General features: G+C 37.0%; 1 protein-coding gene across 1 annotated transcript; it reads right to left on the bottom strand.

Moving 5' to 3' along the window:
• Positions 1-296: 296 nt before the first annotated feature.
• Positions 297-20,775, bottom strand: LOC124371585 (clotting factor G beta subunit-like). Its single transcript, XM_046829937.1, has 8 exons — positions 20,652-20,775; positions 18,889-18,967; positions 16,777-17,021; positions 13,177-13,305; positions 11,907-12,028; positions 8,272-8,439; positions 7,084-7,240; positions 297-544 (listed from the first exon to the last, which is right to left on the bottom strand). The coding sequence occupies exons 1-8, from the start codon at positions 20,698-20,700 to the stop codon at positions 351-353; spliced, it is 1,143 nt and encodes a 380-aa protein (XP_046685893.1). The 5' UTR covers positions 20,701-20,775; the 3' UTR covers positions 297-350.
• Between the last annotated feature and the right edge of the window lie 264 nt (positions 20,776-21,039).

The following is a 21,039-nucleotide window of genomic DNA, read 5'->3' as shown; positions in this document are numbered from 1 at the left end:
CTTTTATTTACATTAATTAAATTTGTATAAATGGCAATAGCCGAATTTAATATATATATTTATAAAATGAGTTCTTAGTGAAAACATAACTTATGAGTGATTTCAGTGCTTGTGAACAGGAACTAACTCAAATTAACATTATAAGTGATATTTCACATACCGAAACTCCATGCATTACCTGTAGGATTGAAGAAGTAAAGATGACTTTAAGGTAAAAGTAAAACAGGTAAACAGTTGTGGTTGTGTATTGTTGAACCTTTACAGCTGTCCTTGAAAAATGAAAAACTCTTAGAGAATAGGTATAAAAATACATTTATTAAATTATTTAAATACAGAGAGTTACTCTAAGCTTATTTGTGCAGCTGCTCCAAGCGAGCTTTCTGGTCCTCCAGCCAAGCAAGATGTTCCAAGTTTTGGATGTCAGTGAAAAATGACAAATTTGTTTCTTCAACGACTTTTACGCTTACCACCCCTATCAAAAAGTGTCGTCCATTTTCCAAGTGTGTCATTCCAGAGCCGCCGTACACCCTTCTCATCTCCCCATCTAAAAATAGTCATAATATACTGTTAGAATTAAATTAAAATGTACAAATTACTCCTACATTGATTTCCAAACATAGACAGTTAAACAAGATAAGAATATTGGTTATAATGGAATGAACTGAGAAAAAAGAACAACAATACAATTCGGTGGTTAACTAGAAATACAGTATGCAATATGTTCATCATTAAATGTGGGAATCAATACTCTAGGCGCAGTTCACGGCTCTCCAGAGGAACTGGAGAAATTGTAAGTTGGTTGTTAAGGAGAAACTTTGTGTACGTTTCCCCGTAGCTGTGATTATAACATCATCTAGCTCGGGCGAGGGGAGTGATTTCGATCATATGAGGCACCACCTCAACTCCGCGACACGTTTTTAGGTTGTTTATTATTTGTTTCTTTTTTTGAGTCTGCTACGACCCCTGGATTAACCCAGCCATATTAGGCTGAGTAATCCGTGGCCACTCTCTCTTGCGTCAAATTTGTTTGTCTTTTGGCAAACTTGTCACAAATGGACCAGTCAGCTACCGACTCAGATCCATGGGTGTAATTTGCACGGACTACTACTTGTGGGGAAGGTTAAAAGACTTGATTTATGTATCAAGGACGATGGCCCGATAGAACATGATGCAACGAATCAGGGTTCAATCGATAAACGGACAAGAATGCTTTAGAAAACTTCAGTTCTTGGGTATTAAAAACATCGATTACAGTTCAAACATCTGTAAATAAGGTTAGTTAATGTAACTCTGAACCGAAATAAATAGTTATATAGTTATTAATTATTTCAGTTACTAAGCTTCTATGGCAATTAAAGAATTTCAAAACACTGTAATGCAACAAAACGTCAAATATAAATAACTGGAGGCACTATTCTTTATGTACATAGTCAACATGTAAATATATTATGAGTGAAAAAATTACTAAAAAACTCTAATGGAGTTTCGTGAACTGTGGGGAAACTGGTTAACTACGCCTATTCCTATCCCAAGTTAATAGTCCGCAGTCTCAGTTTAAAATGGGGAATCTTCTCTAACTGGGTCAAGAAAGTGGTTATAGTCCCAACTTACAGCGCACCTATTCTACATACCGAGTATACAGGGTGTTTGAAAAGTATGGGTACGGCTTAATATTTTAAAAACCATAGGAGATAACATCTATAAACTTTGCACAGTGTCGTATGGCTATGTAAACTATTTTCCCTTGCTATTACCATGACATGCCAACCATGGGGGGACGGCCACAGAGGAAAACATGGAAATCTTAAATTGAAGCATGGGTCGAGTGATACCTCATTTGAAAGAGCTCACTTAGTAGAGTTGAATTCCGCAAACCGCATCTCAAAAGGTTTATCCAATCAGAAATAGCGGGTTGTTTTAGGTACACATTGTGAAGTACATTATGCGTTGCCATTTCTGACTGGATCGTCGTATTCTGATGCGGTAGGCGGCGTTTCACTCTACTAACCAATGTGTTTTCACTGACTTTTTTTAATTAGCAAATTATGTCATAAATTTATAACACAATAAATAAAACACAATAAATACCGCTGTTTTTTTAGTTTTTTAGTTTTTTAGGAGCAGAAGAAGGCCGATGGCACCTGGCTTCCGGACAGTCAATGGAGGAGGCACACGGGCAAAATGTCGGCCAACGAAAGAAGAAAGGCAAAGAAGCAGAGGAGGCACCGCCGGAGGCAACTGCAGGTGCTCTCTCTACTCCTAGTGGGAACAGAGGGCGCTCGGGCGGTTCTTCGGCGGAAAAACCCCTGCCGAAGAGGCGCCCGACCGCACCTTCTGAGCAAGCAGAGCGTGCGAGGAGCACCAATCCCTTAACGGAGGAGGTATTGGCAGAAACATTCTGGGAGGTTCTGACGGGACATAAGCTTGTCTTGGTCCCTGCGATCTTTTCTGAGAGACGCCTCTCGGAGGAGGAGGCTATGGAGCCGCGGGGGCGCATTCTCGACGAGGTACTCTCAGCAGAGGGTGTGTGCCTGCAGTTTAAGAGGTGCTTCCCGGAAAGGGGGGCTCTCGTCATGCTGTGCGGCAGTGACGAGACTAGAGATTGGCTGCGGGGTTTGGCTCCGGGGCTGGAGATCGGTGGCCCTGTGGGGACTATAAAGAACTCATAAGGTCTTCCTCAGGGATGATGGTCCCATGGCCGAGAAGGACTCTGCGACCATTCTCGGTGCTATAAAGAAGCAGAATGCTGGGATCTCTGTGTAGGACTGGAGGGTTGTCGGAGATGTCCACACGGGAGATTCCAGAACATTAGTAATCTTGGTAGATGAACAATCTTCAGCCACTCTTAAGGGGAGGGGCTGGAGGGTGTTCATTGGTGTGGAGCAGGACCAGCTGAGGGCGCGGGTAGGGCGGCTGATCATGGGGATCAAGGTCCTTCAGATCAACCTGCAGCACAATAAAGCTGCCTTGGCTGTATTCTGCAAACGCTTCCTGACGGAAGATTTTCATTTGGCTCTGATACAGGAACCTTGGATCGTCAAGGGAAAAATATCAGGGCTTTCAATGACAGGGGTGAAAATTGTTAGTGCCCAGGTTGAAAATGCCAGGGCATGTATTGTTGTAAGCAACAAGGTGGACAGCATTCCTTTTCTGGAATTTTGTTGCAGGGATCTCGCCATAGTCAGGCTGATGGTGGCTGGGACTGGACGAGCCCTGCTGGTTGCATCATCATATCTACCGTACGATGATGCGGACGCCCTGCAGGGAACTGGCTGCCGTGGTGGACCATGTTGGGAGGAGTGGATCGGAACTGGTGGTGGGATGCGACGCCAACTCGCACAACGAGGCGTGGGGCAGCACCAACACTAATAACAGAGGTAAGTTGCTTCTGGAATACATAATGTCCCGTAGTCTAATGATTGCAAATGTGGGAAATGTGCCCACGTTTCGCACGAGGACGCGTAGGGAGGTGTTAGATGTGATGATGATGTCGGAGGGTATGGCTGGTGGGATGCATGGCTGGCATGTGTCTGACGAGCCTTCCCTCTCTGATCATGCTCACATCTGTCTTAAGATCGGTGAACAGATGCTGGAAAAAGTTCAGTACAGGAATCCGAGGAACACAAACTTGGTATCATGCAAGGAAAACCTCAGGACACAGCTAGAGTCTGATTCCCACTAATGGGAAACAGTGCGGCGCAGCTTGACGAATCTGCCGACAGTCTTACCTCTGCGATTGTAGGTTCCTTCGATCTCAGCTGCCCGGTTATCAGTAGGAATAGATCAAAGGTAGCCTGGTGGAGCTCTGAACTGGCCTCTTTGAGGAAGAGGGTCAGGGCTCTATTCAGGGGAGCCAAAACTTGGGGCACTTGGGAGACCTACCACGAGGCTCTTGCACTGTACAACCGCAAAGTTCGTACGGCTAAGAGGCTAGCCTGGAAGAAGCTCTGCACCGATATCGATAGTGTGCAGGGTTGTGCAAGGCTACAAAAGCTACTAGCAAAGAATCCCATCTCGCCGCTTGGTAGTCTCAAGGACGATCAAGGTGTTTACATTACTGAATCGGAAGGAGTTCTAAAAGTTATGATAGGAACACAATTCCCGGACTGTACTGTTCATGAGGGTAATCAACCACCCGACAGTGAGGGGAGACATGCGGGCCGCGCCACCCATTTGCAGTGGGGTCTGGCGCACCGTATTGTGATCTTCAGAAGGATTGAATGGGCTATCAACTCTTTCGGTCCTTACAAAGCTCCTGGGGGTGACGAGGTGAGACCGGTTTGCTTGCAGCGGGGGTTGGATATTCTCCTTCCCCAGCTGTGCAGACTATTCAGAGCCTCCGTGGCTCTTAGGTACGTGGCTCTGGGGAGTGTCCAGAGTAGTGTTCATACCGAAGCAGGGGAGGGTGGGCATGGATCGGCCGAAGTCTTCAGGCCAATATGCCTGTCCTCCTTCCTTCTTAAAACCATGGAGAAAATGGTTGCCAGGTTTGTTTGGAAGGGAGCTCTTTTGAAGGGCCTCTACATCCTAACCAGCATGCCTACACCCCAGGAAGGTCATGCAACTCGGCCCTGCATCAATTGGTATGCAGGATTGAGAAGACGCTGGCGACAAAAGAGGTAGTCATAGGTGTCTTTATAGACATCGAAGGAGCCTTTGACAATACGGCCACTCAGGCGATTATCAATGCGGTCTCAAGACGTTGTGTTGATGGTCAGGTGTGTGACTGGATATGGGCCTTGCTCACGGACAGGGTTGTCGTCACAACCCTCATGGGAGCAAGTGTTAGTGCGAAGACTATGAGGGGCTGTCCGCAGGGCGGCGTCCTCTCTCCTCTTCTGTGGAACCTGGTTGTGGATGACCTGCTAAATTCTTTTAATAGGAGCTGTGTTTGCACAGGGGTACGCAGATGATATTGTGATTATTGTGAGTGGCAATTTCAACACAACAATCACGGAACTGACCAATGCTGCTCTGAACATGGTGGTAAATTGGTGCGATGAGGTTGGACTCACTGTCAACCCCACCAAGGCTGCTGTGGTTGCCTTTACCAGGAGGCGACAGATAGAGGGCATTGGTCCCTTTCTATTCAAAGGCTCTCCCGTTGAGCTGAAGTCTGAGGTCAAGTACCTGGGCGTGATCCTAGATAGGGTTCTAAACTGGGGACCTCGTCTAGAAAGGGTCAGTGCCAGGGGGAAGTGGTCTCTAATGCAATGCAGACGTGTGATAGGTGGGCCCTGGGGACTGAAGCCGAGCTCTTGTACTGGCTTTATGTTTCCGTGGTCAGACCTGCACTAATGTACGGAGCTGTCGTCTGTTGGCCAAAAACGGAGGCCAAGACGGTGGTAGCTCGTCTGGCGGGTATCCAAAGGATGGCCTGCCTTGCTATCACTGGGGCTTTTCCTAGAGCGTCAGGCGCGGCTCTAGACTGTTGTCTTAACCTCGCCCCCTGGACATTGTCATCCGGGCTATGGCCAGGAGGAGTGCCTACTGTATTCAGCAGACTCTGGTCGGGCTGCAGCGGTGGGCACTGCAGAATTAGCACTCTGATACAGGAGGATGTTCTGCACATGATCTCTGATCAGATGCCACAAAAACTTTCCTTTGACAAACCCTTTAGGATTATTTTACCCTTTAGGGATGATTGATCAGAGGGAAGGAAACCTCTTCCACCAGCGGAGCTCGAATGGTTCACAGACGGCTCTAAAACAAAAGGCGGCACAGGCGCTAGAATTCTGGGAGTGAGACCATGTAGGGAGCTGGTGGTCCCTGTGGGTCCGTATCCGACAGTCTTTCAAGCGGAGGTCGCAGCTGTTATGGAATGTGCTCGTGAGAATCTTCGTCTGCGATATAGGAGCAAGACAATTAATACTTTCACGGACAGTCAGGCTGATGGCGCTGGATTCTTGCGTGATCAAATCCAAACTGGTTTGGGATTGCTATCAGACCGTTTCCTCCCTTGCCAAAATCAACAATGTAACCATTTGTTGGGTTCCTGGTCATGAGGGGATTCTTGGGAACGAAAGAGCTGATGCCCTGGCCAACCAGGGCTCAGCGACAATTATGACGGGCCCTCAACCGTTCTGCGGTGTTCCAAGGTGTGAATCCTCTAGGGTTGTCTCGAAATGGATTCGCGCGGAGCATGAGAGAAGGTGGAGGTTGCATCCGGGTTTGAGAGTGAGTAGAATGGTATTACAGTCACCTTCCTCCAGGGTGGCTTCGGACCTACTCTCATTAAACAGATCAATGTCTTCTAAGGTCATTGGTCTCATTACGGGACATGGTCACCTGAGGAAGCATCTTCACAGAGTCGGCATCCTTCAGGAGGATCCGCTCTGTGGAAGGTGTAATGGGCAGGAGGAGACTGTTGAGCACCTGGGCTTTGATTGCCCTGCAATAGTAAGAGAGCGATATGCCATCTTTGGTAGTTTGGACAGGGGTGGTAAATTTTCCCAGGAGGACTTGATAGGTTGTTTTCGGCGGTTTGTTGAACTGCTGAAGTTGTAGACTGGTGGGCCTCATGGTGTGTTTCCGGGGTGCGCAAAAAGCCCTTGAGGCTTAAGTACATGGCAGTAGGCCACCCCAAGGGAAAAAAAGTAAATTTAAATTGTCTTAAGTAGGCAATTTTTAACCGAAGTAGTGTAACTTAAGTAGAATCTCCATCCTACGTAAGTGTATATATTTTTCTTCGTAAGAACAACAAGGCAAACTTTACTATGGTACTAGAAATATCTTAAACCTGATATATATGACAAGGACTGTTAAACAAAGAGGATTTTGCCCAATTTTTATAGGAATAATGATTATCGAAACAATTAATTTGATAAAATTTGGTGACATGATTTTGAAACGAAATTACTATTACTTGCTTTGTTAGTATATGTTTGTTTACCTTTAATATAACAGTGATGTTTTGAGTAATTCACATTAACCATTGTTGAGATGATTTTATTTTTAAGAAAAAAAATACAAATGGACAGTCTATACTAAGCATAGCAATATATATACACATACACCTAACAGTAATAAATTACTAAACAATTATAATAATACTTTATAGTTTCATATAATTTTTGTTCCTACCGTTTTTACTTTCAGCACAAAACTTGTCATGTGTCACAAGTTTTTGGAACGCATGACGAACTTTATTGATACAGACTGCATTGTCAATCGGTGTCAGTTCTTCAGTTATTAGTGTATTAACCTCTGTTTCATTTATTGTAGTTCTCCATCCAGCAACCTGAAAGAGTTTTACAAGCACATTATTTCGACCGATACCACTTCTGCTGTCAACAGTTTATCACTCAATGGATGCAAGAGTTCCTTCCGCAGAATTCTGTCTAAGACTGTAGTCCCCGAAGGTTCACTTTTGGCTGGTTTGTGCCTGCCAGTAGACTCTATAATGGGTACAACAAAAACCGGTGTCACGTTAATCTCATCAACACAATGGATAATGGATATCTAGTAGAGGCAAATCACTAACCACAAATTTTGGGGGTAACGAGCAGATGACTGTGAGAATCGGTGAGGCTGTCGCTTAGTGTTAAAGGCTTTTGAAACCTAGGTATGAAGGAGCATTGTCTTCTCCGGCCTCCCAGCCCGCCTTGACTGGAAGAGGTTAGAACACAGCTTTCCTCCCCTTCTTCTAGGGTAACATTACTGAGATAGTGCTCACTGTCCCTCCTTGTGGATCTCGACAGAAAGCGGCCCCTATCCTTGTTACCAATTCCAATTACCTATCCCTCCAGAAGCATGAACAAAATCTTCTTATGACGAAGTGGAATTAGAGGTTTCTTAATCTTCTCCTAAATCAACAAAACAAATGTGAGGCTGCGTTGTGTATCTTTATGAAAAGGCTCTACATAAGACCATACATTAGAAGTAAACAATTCGTTTTATAAAAAAAAACTTATTACCATGCTTTTTAAAAATTTTAAATTTATATTTGCCATGCCATTAAGAGTACCTGAGTCAAAGGTGCTGAAACACTAAACTTGTTTTTAAAATCAAATAATGTCAATAATTCAAATAGTAACAAATTGGAGAGCTTACCCTCATATTCACAAACTTCACACTAACTCAAAATGTTTTTAAATGTTAATTTGGTTACATATGATGCTCAAACATAGACATTTTTCATGCATCCAAAAGCTACTTTTTGTGAATAAAGGGACCAAAACAAATATTTTAAATCCAAACAAAAATTGTATCTATTATTATTATTTATTATAATGTGTTGATGTATGTATGGAAAAACTAATATCGTCTTACAAGTCCAGTGGATCCGAAGAAATTTCCATTGGGCGTATTCCAATGTACACAGGCGGGCATGAAGGAGGACGTGACCGGAACTCTCTTGGTCAGGTCCAGAATGGCGATGTCCAGAGCATAGTATGCGGCTCGTCCTGCGTAGAACTTGGGAACCACGATCTCTCGCACCTGTCAAGGCATAAAATAGTTTGGTATAGAAAAGCTTTATTTGTAAACCTTGCCTTTTCAGTACTGGAACTATTCGTCGAATTAAGATCGTGATATGTTTCGTTCCAAACACATCATTCTCAGAAACTGTTAGTACCACTACGCATGTGTAACGCAAAAAGCGGTACGGCGACGCAGAGTGGGGTAACTCCTTTGTAAATTGGCGGCCGTGTGTCTTGCGTGATGACGTACAGACCGCTGAACAAACGTAACCATCGAAAATGTTACGTAATCTAGAAACCAAACATCATGGACTCAAGGATAAACTTCTGTTTGAGATAAGATCAGAAATGGCGGTTTTTCTTCGGAATGCTAATTCCCACCTTCCAGAAAATTTTACAAGTGAATAGTAATTAATCCAAGTTGCATATTTGGCCAGTAAATGGGTTAGCAAAAAATATCACTTTAGATTGGGTGACAAGTAAAGGAAACAATTTTTTTTACGCTTTAAGTTATAGAATTTGTTCCTAGTGTACAAGATTATTTGCTAGACCTTTTTCTTCACTACTCGTCTCAAACCACCCGGAAGCTTTAAACCCCCAGTTTTTCAACTACATTTCAAATGAGGATACTTCTGGTTCAAAATGAGAGATCCATTTAATAAAAAAGTGGTGGTAAACCAAACTCAGGGCTATGCTACGTAACAAAGTTATCATGAGTTATCAACGGACTAGTAAAAATAGCTGTTGTACAAGAGTGATTGTGCGGAAAAATTATGGTTAGGTAAAAAATTCGAGTATCCGCATTTGGTGTCTCAAGTTTAAAACTATAGATTCCATTTGCAACATCACATTTATGTGAATCTGGGTTTGCAAAAATGTTAATGATTAAAACAAAAACAAAAAACAGGTTATTATGTTATGAAAATTTGAAAACTATGTAATTATTTGCGTAACAAATATTCAATCAGATACTTTAAAAATAGTCAAGATAAGAAAAGCTAGGTTCACATTAAAAGTAGACCTATCAAAATTTTAGTGAAAACTAATGATCAATGTTTAATGTTAGTGTAAAAAAAGAATGTTTGTTTACATTATTAATATGATGTCTAAACTATTTATTTGTACAGCATTTAAACGTGTGTTTAATTATATTAATTTATAAGGATGATCAGCTCAGAGCGGAAGTAGACTTTTGTGGAATTTGGTGCTGGCTGTATTTACAGTTCTTACATCTTGACAAACTGACATGTAATTGTTATAATTGTTGCTAAGTACGGTAGGAATATTTTAGTTTATTTTGAGCGGAAGTGTCGATGGACGAGTCAAGGCGAAAGAGGAGCAGCGCGGCGACGAGATGAGACCGACACTGCAAGCGCGTTGGCGAGTACTTGTTCTTGCTCAGGTCTTTTATCTTCCATGTAAATGTTTATCGATTAATTTAGAGAAATATTATTTGAATTAATAAAAAATTACATAAATCGAAATAACGACACACTTAGATACACATTAGTTTACAAAATTTGGGCCTGATTGAAAAAACGTAGCCTTTTTCTCCTTTCGCGAACCCCCTAAGGACCACGACCCTCAGATTGAGAGCCTGTGGGGGTACATAGATTAGTCACGGTATAGCCCGACTTGCTGAGTAAACATTTTACTCAGAAACGTTATTGTACGTTATTGTTTTTCCAGTGTGTACCTCTGCTTGTTAGGCACAAAACGCTTTCACCTGACATTTTTTTATTTGATTTACCTACCTATTGGTTTTATGTGTTTCTGAACCCACTATAGCCATTCTGACAAAATGTATTATATAATAGTGACCAGTAAATTATATAATACCAGTGGTAATGCGTGGTTTCACAAATTAGTCTAAGGGTTATTGATCTCCACTTCGCATTGTCGCTTCCATGAACTTTTCAATATTAACTGGTATTGGTTCATTATCAGTTGGATGAGATGGATGTTTCGAAATATTCCTTTCACTCTACCGCAATGGGGCTGCATGGAATAAATGATCCCACTGTAGAATTTGTTAAAATATGTGCATAACTTGTAGTGCATAATTGAAATATAAACTATTACCTAATCAGTTTATCTTGTGTCACATACTTATGAGATAGTGTCCTTCAGTAGTTTAGTCCGGTCCTACTCCGTAGACTAATGGATATAGTCTCGGCTCTCTAACCGAGAGATCACGGGTTCAAATCCCGGGGAGGGCCAATCAGGCATAGACACGATAAAGTACTTTGCAAATAAATACCAGTGCTTAATAAATCAGAGTACTTTGCAAATAAAAAAATACCAGTGTAATAATAAAACAGTGTACATCGAAGCCAGCATAGCTTAAAGCTGAGGCTTAAAAGAGAAAAAAAATAGTTTAGTCCGGTTGTGGAACATATATCCTCGGAAAACTACCTTAGAAAATGAACAGCGACCCTCAGACATAAACAGCAAGAAAGAGCGGTAAACCGCGAACCGAATATTTACTGATTTGAGGTAGTGTAGACATGTCGTACACAGGTGGCAGAGACAATTTATTGCCACATATTTTATACTTAAATTTAACTTTTATAAATACACGAATTATTTTATGTACTTCCGAGAACATTAATCTTGTGATCAATTCATGTTCTCGTCACCCGACATCAGTGCTGGTCACACCCTCACATCCACAATCTGAAATAGAACAAAATAATAAACCCATTCTCTTTTGCTATGTTCCTTTAAGACTCAAAGAAGGTATACGGTGTTTGATCAGCTATCAGCTACCCAGCGATAGACATTCTACTCCCGTAACTGATAGGCCCTACAACACTGTTCCAAGTATTCAACAACCTCAAATAAACACATCACACGCCTTGAAAACTGCTACCATAATCATTCTTGAGCAGGGGAAAATTAAGCGGGATGCTTGAAAGGTCATTGAGTGTAGAGTACAGCGTCACATCAGTCGTAAAGTCTGAAGCCCCTGTGGAGTATGTGGTAGAGGACATATGTAACCTAGCGGAAGAGTTTCATGAAGAAGATGTAGTCACGGTACTTTCAAGTAAAATTATGTGGGTAGAGATATTCAATGTACTAGTAATGTTTTTGTAACATAATTTTAAAATGGTTGCTAGACCTGCTATATTTCTGAGTACATTGCCTCATTCTGTTATGACTGTGCGCTACTTAATAATAATAATATCTAATTGCTTAATTAATCCACATTTTATAAAGTTAATAAACCTAATATTACCATCTTCGACATAAATGAAATTGCCTAGTAATGGAATCATTGATTTCGAAAGGCCTTGCAAAAGTAAAATTAATATTGGAAAATTTGCATTCATTTACCAGTGCTTCATTTAAATATAAATTATTAAAAAACGTTGTTTTAAATATTCGTTTAATTTTCTACTCGGGACCGTTTTTGTGTGATGAATATACATTTATGAGTACAGAGTTCTAGTTTTTCGATATAGACATAGACAATAATTTACATACCTCAGAGATCACGGACGAGGCTTCCTGGTTGAAATATTCACTGTAGTATTTTCCAATTCCAACCTTGATACTGTCCAGTGCGATAACATTGCCATTGGTTTCATTCACAACACAGTGGGCAGCTGCAACAGACGATGACATTAGTAAATAAGTTTGAAGAATACGACTTCTTACTATTGAGGCTACTTGTTTCAATTTAATAAGTATCCTTATTGTTTAAGAGAGTTTCTTTTTAAATTAACTTGCAAATATCAAAATCAGGATATCACTGCTCACTTTTCAGGTGTAAATTCGTAAATCTTAATATCTTATGCAATTATCTGCGGTGTAACCAGATTCCAACTGTTAATTTATCAATTGCGTTCTTATTGCTCAACTTAATGAACATAATGTACTTGAAATCCTTGGGGTATTCGCTAAGTAAATATAGATGAGCCGGAGAGGGAGATGTTTGGCTGAGGCCTTAGTTTCGTACTCTGCCCCAAGCAGAATAAGAGGACATTTCTCAATAATTAGTCAAGGTACGTTGTATCTTTTTTGACATTAGCATCATCGGGATTTTTCTTTTCTTTTCTTCCTCCCTACTTTTCCTTCTGCATTCTTTCAGCACTATTTAGTTTGAGTCCTAATATTCAAATATTCTGGAGGAATCTAGTAACAGTACAAAAAAGTCCTCCTTAACAAGAAAAATGTGAGATGTAGCCACTGTAGCAACGGGCCGGTTGCTCCGCTTACACTGTGGTTTTATTTAACCAAATCCTTACATTCTGCCAAACAAATACATTTTTACCTGTAACCACAGTGTGAGGATAGATGAGGATTCCTCCACACCTCATTTCATAGCGACCTCCACCTGTCTTGTAGTAGATCCTGACAACCCAGGAGTACTGCGATTTGTTAAATTTATAATACGAAACTAACATAACTCACAACATTAAGAGACACGTATCTCACATGTGACCACAATATGTGGAGAGATGAGGATTCCTCCACACCTCATTTCATAGCGATCTCCTTCAGTCTTGTAGTAGATCCTGGCCACCCAGGAGTACTGTCCTTGGTGAGTTGTTATATTTATAATACGAAACTAACATAACTCACACATTAAGAGACACGTACCTCACTTGTGACCACACAATGAGGTGAGATGAGGGCCCCTCCACACCTAATTTCTTAGCGACCAGGAGTACTGTCCTTGGTGAATTGTCGAGTTGTTATAATTACAATACGAAAATAACATAACTCACACATTAAGAGACACGTATCTCACCTGTGACCACAATATGTGGAGAGATGAGAGTTCCTCCACACTTCACTTCACAGCAATCTGTCTTGTAGTAGATCCCAGCCACCCAGGGGTACTGCCCCTGGTGAGTTGTCGAGTTTGATGAACCACAGTCTTCAAACAAATGAATGTATATTTTAGAATGTATATATAGAAGTATTTATATATATAAATACTTATATATATATATATATATATATATATATATATATATATATATATATATACTTTTCTACAAAGAAACAAATAGTTGCAAAGCGTAAATTTATATTTCTAAGTAGTTATTGTGTTTCATTATCCCTTCATCAATAATAAACATTCATAATATATTCAAATTAATATGTTTTATATATATATATATATATATATATATATATATATATATATATATATATATACAGGTATATTGCCATTTATACAATTTAATGTAAATAAAAGTCGTTTGAAAGGTATTTGGTCTTACGATCATATGTTAGTTTGCTTATTTAAACGCATATGTGACAGATAGGGCCAAATACAAAATAATTGAATCGGACAAAGTAAGCGCTCTGTGGTGTAATGGTAGCACATTCACCCGGCAAGTGAGAGATCCGGGTTCGACTCCCGGCGGAGCAAGTACTTTTTGATTCAATGTTCATGGGGGTTGTTTGTTTGTTTCTTTATGATTTTGTATGGTTTATCTACATTGTTTCAATGTTTCAAATTTTAAATTGAATTATTTCCTACCATATTAATAGTTAAAATATTTTACAAACCATTTGAGTATATATATATATATATATATATATATATGAATATATTTTAAATGTTGAAAACCCACGAAAACGTTAAAAATTTATGACTTTTGACAGTTTTATTTTATTTGCAGCTATTTCTCTGGCGATTAAAACATGTAGTCATTGCATTTTAAAACCATATACGTTTTCTAATCTTTAAAAGATAACAACAAGATATTTATATGACTATTGCTGAACGTTTACTATAAATTTACTAATGAGATGTACTGTGATAGTTTGAAATTAGTTAACACGCTAAACATATAAACGTCTTAAAGTGTATAACCCGTTAACTTAATAGAAATTTTAAGATTTATAATGTTTAAATATTACTTCCAGTAATGCAATACAACGTTATCCAATGTTGAACTTGGTTTCTCGGGGAAAGTAGGCTACTAAGTGGAACTAAATAAATCCATAAACCCATTAGCATGTATACTGCTATTGAATATATTTAAGTGTATTTAATTTTCTTACATAAAAGTCAAAAACACTATTTTAAGCTATTTTGTTGGTTGCAATGTAAAGTATTGGTAAACTCCTTTGTTTCTTTGAAATATACGGCGAAATGCATGTTGTAAAAGTAATTCTCTAGCCCCTCGGTGGAAGGGCGTTCGTTGATCTCAGAGTGGAAAGTTCAAAACTGTTTACAAAACTGGTGGAGGCTGGTCTTGTTAAAAAAACTGTTTCATGAGGTAAGTTAATAGGGTTTTATTATTTATATAGAACAATATATAAGATACAGTACGTAAGAAAGCAGAAGTTGACAGTGAAAATGTTGAAAGGAATCTGTGTTTCTCAATAGCAGGTAGTGAATGCTCTCCATAAATATTATTACACACTAGTTAATGATAACTATTGCGCAGATTACAGAAGATTTTGAACCTCCTAAAAGTATTTGGTTACTGATAATGATATTGTTTAATACTATTACTCAAAACCCTTTTATGTACTATTTAGGCACGCTTCACGGGAAAGGGATTAATCTATTCACGCAACGAGTTGACTATTGGAAATATGAGGAATCTTTGAACATTTCCATCGTGAAATAAAACAAAAAACACACAAAGTAGTGCATAGTTCAAGTATTTTTATAATTACTGATATGGGAAGTTTATTGCTGTCATTGCAATATTTGCTCTTCTTTAAAACGAGGTTCGGTGATTCTGATAGTGTCTGAAAATATTAAATCTATCAATGTCAAGACTTGCTAGCTATCGGTTTCAGACAAGTTTAAGGATTTCAACCATTTCAATTACCAGAGTTTTAATGAACATATTTTTTCTTAAACAAATGTTATTTAAAAATACTGAGTGGTACTCGCAAGGTGAATTGCAAGAATAAAATTTACTGGCATAAAAGGACACTGGGTTTGTGAATTTTAGGAGGCCAATATATATGGAGGAATTTATAATGATTATGGGTTAATTTTCATCTTATATTATCTGAGCAATTTATTTATTATATCCTTAGAGTGTTCATTAATTTAAGTTCAAAAACATCAGTGGATCATATTTATGTTAAAGTAATTAATTTGTGTTTGAGGGTAAAATCTTTCGTCAATAAAGAATAAATTATTCTTTAAAACGAGTGAATTGCATGGATAAATGTCACAAAATACTAAAAACTAATGACTAGTAAAATTATGTTATATTAATGTGTATTTAAGTCTCATAAAACTCCTTAACAGTGTAAAGGCACACGTAACATGTTGTAATTTCTGATTTACACAAGTATACAACTAGTAATATAACTATTACTAATTGCATACCTGTGTATATTAGTATTTACAACAGGTTTTGATTGATTTAACTTAACATATAAGAAAACTGAGAAAACACAATGAAGTTAAAGAGATTATTCCTCAAAATAAAAATTAAAAACTAGCAATGGCCTCAAAAGTCGTCTACCTTTGTGTTCCTGTTCGTTTCATTTAAAATTTTCATAATGTCCAAAGAACACAGTTACCTTAATATACTGCCACGTTGCAATGCTATCACTAAGAATTTACTCATAGGTTAATTATTTTTTCTTATTGCTTGCGCAATGATTAAATGGGCGTTTCTAAGCAACCATTGTAGCAACCATTGTAACCATTGTAGCAACAACACTAATAGAGGATCCACACTTATTCTACAATTTATTTCCATAGTACAAAAATATTGCCCTACTTCGTAAAAAAACATTTTAAAACTATGCAATGTTTTTCTACAGAGGAATGTTTACACAGAAAACTTAAAAATCATCCTGTTATAAATCCTGTGTAAGGTATATAATAAAAATGTGACAGACTCAAAAAAGTCTGGTATATATTTGATCAGCCCAACATATGAGAAAATTGATGCGTTATACTTGAAATGAAAGGTTAAACTCTGGTCAAGTTTTAATTTCATTAAACTGTTAAAGAATCGGATTCAAATTTATTAATATTTTTATGTTGATTTTTTTTATTTGTTGTATTTTAAGAAAGCCAATCCAATTAAATAAAACAATACGAAAACCAATATTTTCGATTTAGATTTCTGTAAGATTATTGCAGTTTATTACAAAAATCTTGATAATTCTGTGAAATTTCACTCTAAACAATTAGTAAAGTAGCGAGATTATAAAAATCGTACAGTCCAAATTGTGACATAGATCCGAAATTAAATACTTAAACCACTACACACAATGTTGAATCGTTGAGATTTGATTGTATAATATATACCATAAGTTCATACCACGAATCTTTTTTAACTTTATTGCATTAAAAATGTATTATATAGAAAGCTTAATAAACATACGTAATAATTACTCGACAAAAACTTACTCGTGGTGCTGACTGAATTGCGGAGACAATGCAATGGGTTCTGCCAAGTGCCGTTGTTGCAGATAGAAAACTCCACTTCAGAGCTTAGACTATAGTTAGGACTGCAATAGTACTTGAGAAGCCAGTTGTTGGGTACAGTTGTCCCGGGCAGGTTGCGACACTCGGGTCTATCATCTCCGGACAGGCATTGGGGTGAGGTGTACACCCCGTTCTGCGGATGTTGTGGTAGCTGACATCCGCCGGAACTGATGTCAGTTCGTAAGTAAGATTCAGTTCCAACATTATTACTATACTGTATAAAGAATTACATATTATCGTTATAGTAAATTATTACATATTATTGGTACCACTTATTTTAAATTCATAACTCTCTAAGGCATAAAATTTTGTTTTTAATTTTGGTTACTTCCTGTGGAAATTAATACAATTTCAATATGTCATATTGGCATTTTGTAATCAACACAGAAAGTAACACTAATTTTATATTTAACGTATAGCAATTACGGACTGAAATAACAAAAACCTTTCTTAGTACGCAGGTAGAGCCAATATTATTTGTGCCAAGGTTCATGATCCGAAACCTTCTAATTCAATTAGTCTAGGGATTGCAATCCAATTTCAACCCATATAGATGGCTGATATACATGTTTTTTTCTAATTTTTCTATTGAATTAGTGTGATACGTCAAATATTATCTTCATAGAACATTGCGAAGTTGTAAATCAAATACATAGGTCTTCTAGAGTTTTCAATCTTCGAAAAACACTATAGATGGTTAATCTTCATGCAAATATTTTAAATTTTTTATTTATAATTATTTCATTAGGCACACGTATTTTACTTTCCTAGGGCATGAAGAAGTTTAAAAACTAATATATTTCTCCTAGGGGTCGTAACCCCATATTATAAACCCCTATGTATAGTTGATCTCCCTAAAAATATTTTCTAACTTGGTTGAGAGCTTAAGGCACACGTTTGTTAAATATCATCGTTGGAGGAATTTGAAAAACAAAAATATCTATTAGGGTCACGAGACAAATGTGTGTGAAATTTTACTTTTCTAGGACTTTAAAAGTTAAAACCACAGCGTTTTTATTCTAGATACTGTATCCCTGTGGTTGTTTCATCTTCATAATAACATTTCTGTTTTTGTATTCAGGCTATAATGCATACATGTTACAAATTTCAACTGTGTGAGATATCGAGAATTTACAGAATTAGTATTCAAAAAGTGAGTGATATTATATAGAAGATTTGGCTCGCACTATAAGTAAAACACATTAGAAAATGGAGGCCTCTTTCAAAATCGATGAATCGCAAAGTTTCTCAGAAAGAGTTTTGGAACGAATATATTTATGCGTTTGAATAAATATTCATTTAAGTTTACGTTGAATTTGAAGATCTCTACCATGTCAAAGTATGATATAGTCGCTAGGCAACAGGCTTGTCATTCGGATTTTTTATGCAAATTACAATTATTTACCAGGAAACTACGCAGCGTATGAGTGCGACCTCACACTTTACTCCTGTACACAAAACATTTTTCTCCGACACGTTAATGGCAGGGAGTTCATAACACTTATCGTAAAAAAAATCTAGTAGATTTATCTACTATTATAAAGGTTAATGTAAAACGTAGTTTATTATCATTTTCAATCTTTAATTAGTCTTACATTTCAAAATTTAATCAAATAGGCTCTCGTCTTAAATGATATTTTTTATGTAAATTTATGATTTATACTATTAAAACTCTTCAAAATTTTTTTAATTCAAAATAAAGAATATTTTAGAAGATACACTAAAAAAAGTTGTAACGTATACTATTTTATTTTATCAAATGTGACAGTTCATAAAATCGTTGTCATGGACTTTATTTTATGTTATACAAATAAAAATCTACATCATTTTTATAAGAACTATAAATTTTTTTTATTTATCTGCAATTTTATTAACATTCAGTACGCTTTAATTTGTGAAAATTAGTAACATTGTAAACTATTTTTAAAGATTTTCTAATTTTGTTTTTCTCCACTCGTTAAACTAATAAATAATACATTATATATATTTAATTAATATTACATCAATAAACTAGCATTAATACACTCTACTTACGGTGTTTCTCTTCTACTTCTTGTGTATTCAGCACTTTTTATATGGTCTGAACTAGCAACAGCGTATGTAAATTTTTGAGCTGAAATCAGAGAAATCAATGTATAAACATGTTCTGTATCTCTGAATATGCATTGGTATCGCTATAATCTGAACAAAAAAGAGATTATAGCCCCTTATAATTATAAAAAATAATACCATAATTGTTTTAAACCATAGTTGATTTTGCCTTTTTGCGATCAATAATATATGTATATATATATATATTATATATATATATATATTATATATATATATAATATATATATTAATATATATATATATATAATTAATAAAGATTAATATTGAATGAATAAAAATCAATATCAATAAATTGTTTGTTCTTCAACTGTATGTTAGGATTTATCCACACTGGCTGTAAAATGGGTAAATTGTTACTTAACTCGCTAGAGCTATTTAATAAAATATCATGCAGTGTTTGAGATAAATTTGAGTTATTAACGGTTTCCCTCTCTGACTTTAGGATCACAAAACACTGACTTAAACCTAAAATTGAATAGATTTATATTGAGTATCACTTATTTCTGGAGTGTTTAGACTTTTATTTAGACTATGATAAATAAGGACCAAATATAGAATTCGGCAAAATGTTAAATCTTGAAAATTAAATATCTCCTTAATATCAAAACCGTTTTTAAATCTATACGTTTTACGACATTTAAAATTGGTTTTTATAAATTGTATGCTACTAATTTTCAGGAAAGGAAAACCAGAAAGTACTGTGTACCGCGGATATTTGTAGAATAGCCATTTTAATTTGATATTATGAGTTAACAAATATATTGAATATCAATAGCATTCAAAACATCTAAGTCCATGGGCTTGTGATGAAAATTACTATAACCAGCCTAAATATAACCATTGAATTAAAATCAGAATTCGAAAATTGCCCCTAGTCCGAAATGCTAATAATTATGCAGTAGACGTTAAAATCACAATTTTAGCAGACTAACCGATATTTCAAAAAAGATTCAATGAACACATCACACCGTTAATCATCTTAACAATCTCAAAATCTTGAGATTTTACATACATGCCAGAAGAGTAATCTATTGTCGCCTTTTATAACATTTTGATCTATATAAAATAAGAAATAACTACACCATTTTAAAATATACATTAAAATATTAAAGAGTATGATATTCATATTTTAATGTTTAACGTACTCATAGAATTTTACTCTCAAATTAGTTGGTGAACACGAGTAACGTATATCATTTTTTTAATATTCCATCCACTGTATTATAGCTCTTATTTCAGGGACCAAGAACTGTTTTGTAATGTATAAGCACACAACTTGATTTTTCTTGAAATCAAAGATATTTTTCTAAGAAAGACATTGATTGTTATCCTACTAATATGAACTCGGTAACCTAACTCCTTTACTCTTAACCTCTATGTCTCACTAATGCCACACCATGCCCCAAAATGTATAATTTATACCGGTTATTACAGTACCGTGATCCAAACACAAAGTTTTCCACATAGTAAGTTCTTTCTATCGAAAAGTCTCGACTAAAGGTGTCATTTTACTTTGTAAACTACAACAAATGATACGTTATTTAATAAATTGAACTATGTTGAATAAATAGAAACTTTAGTGTGTGTTTTGTCCAAACGATCAGACAATCCATTGTCGGTTTTACTTTGTGAGTTATAACGTACGTTTTCGTGACCCAAGGGATCTCCTCTGAACACATACATACCTTGTAGTAGGAGAAGGAAAAGAACGCCCGCGGATATTCTACCACACATGACTGGTGGGTTTGAAGGTTCCCTCACAACTAAACCGGTAGGCGAGCAATAGTTCAGTAAGAGAGCAGAGCAGGAAAGTCCGTCGATATAGTCGGCGTCTGAACTGGTTAGCCAATAAACCGTCTCTAGCCTCGGGGTTTCGGTGTATGAATTACCAGTACATCTATGCAGTTTTTTATTTATCTCGGAAATACTACACAATTTTTCCTCATCAATGTAAATTTTCCTCGATAAACATACTGAACATAACCTAAATTTATATAAGTAGCTGTTAGTAAAATATTAACATTTTTTTGTCCATCTATAGCGCTAAGAACTATTTTTCAAGTTTCTAGATCC

This window comes from Homalodisca vitripennis, chromosome 1 (assembly GCF_021130785.1).
Source record: "Homalodisca vitripennis isolate AUS2020 chromosome 1, UT_GWSS_2.1, whole genome shotgun sequence".
NCBI classification, from domain to species: Eukaryota; Metazoa; Arthropoda; class Insecta; order Hemiptera; family Cicadellidae; genus Homalodisca; species Homalodisca vitripennis.
This window is presented reverse-complemented; position numbering and strand designations above follow the sequence as displayed.

What these genes read in the sequence shown, in the direction of transcription:
- LOC124371585 (XM_046829937.1), bottom strand. Translation starts at nt 20,700, where the DNA reads ATGTGTGGTAGAATATCCGCGGGCGTTCTTTTCCTTCTCCTACTACAA. An exon ending in CCTCGTCCGTGATCTCTGAG is followed by an intron (nt 8,440 to 11,906) that starts GTATGTAAATTA and finishes ATGCCTTGACAG; the next exon opens with GTGCGAGAGATCGTGGTTCC. An exon ending in TCTTCGGATCCACTGGACTT is followed by an intron (nt 7,241 to 8,271) that starts GTAAGACGATAT and finishes AAACTCTTTCAG; the next exon opens with GTTGCTGGATGGAGAACTAC.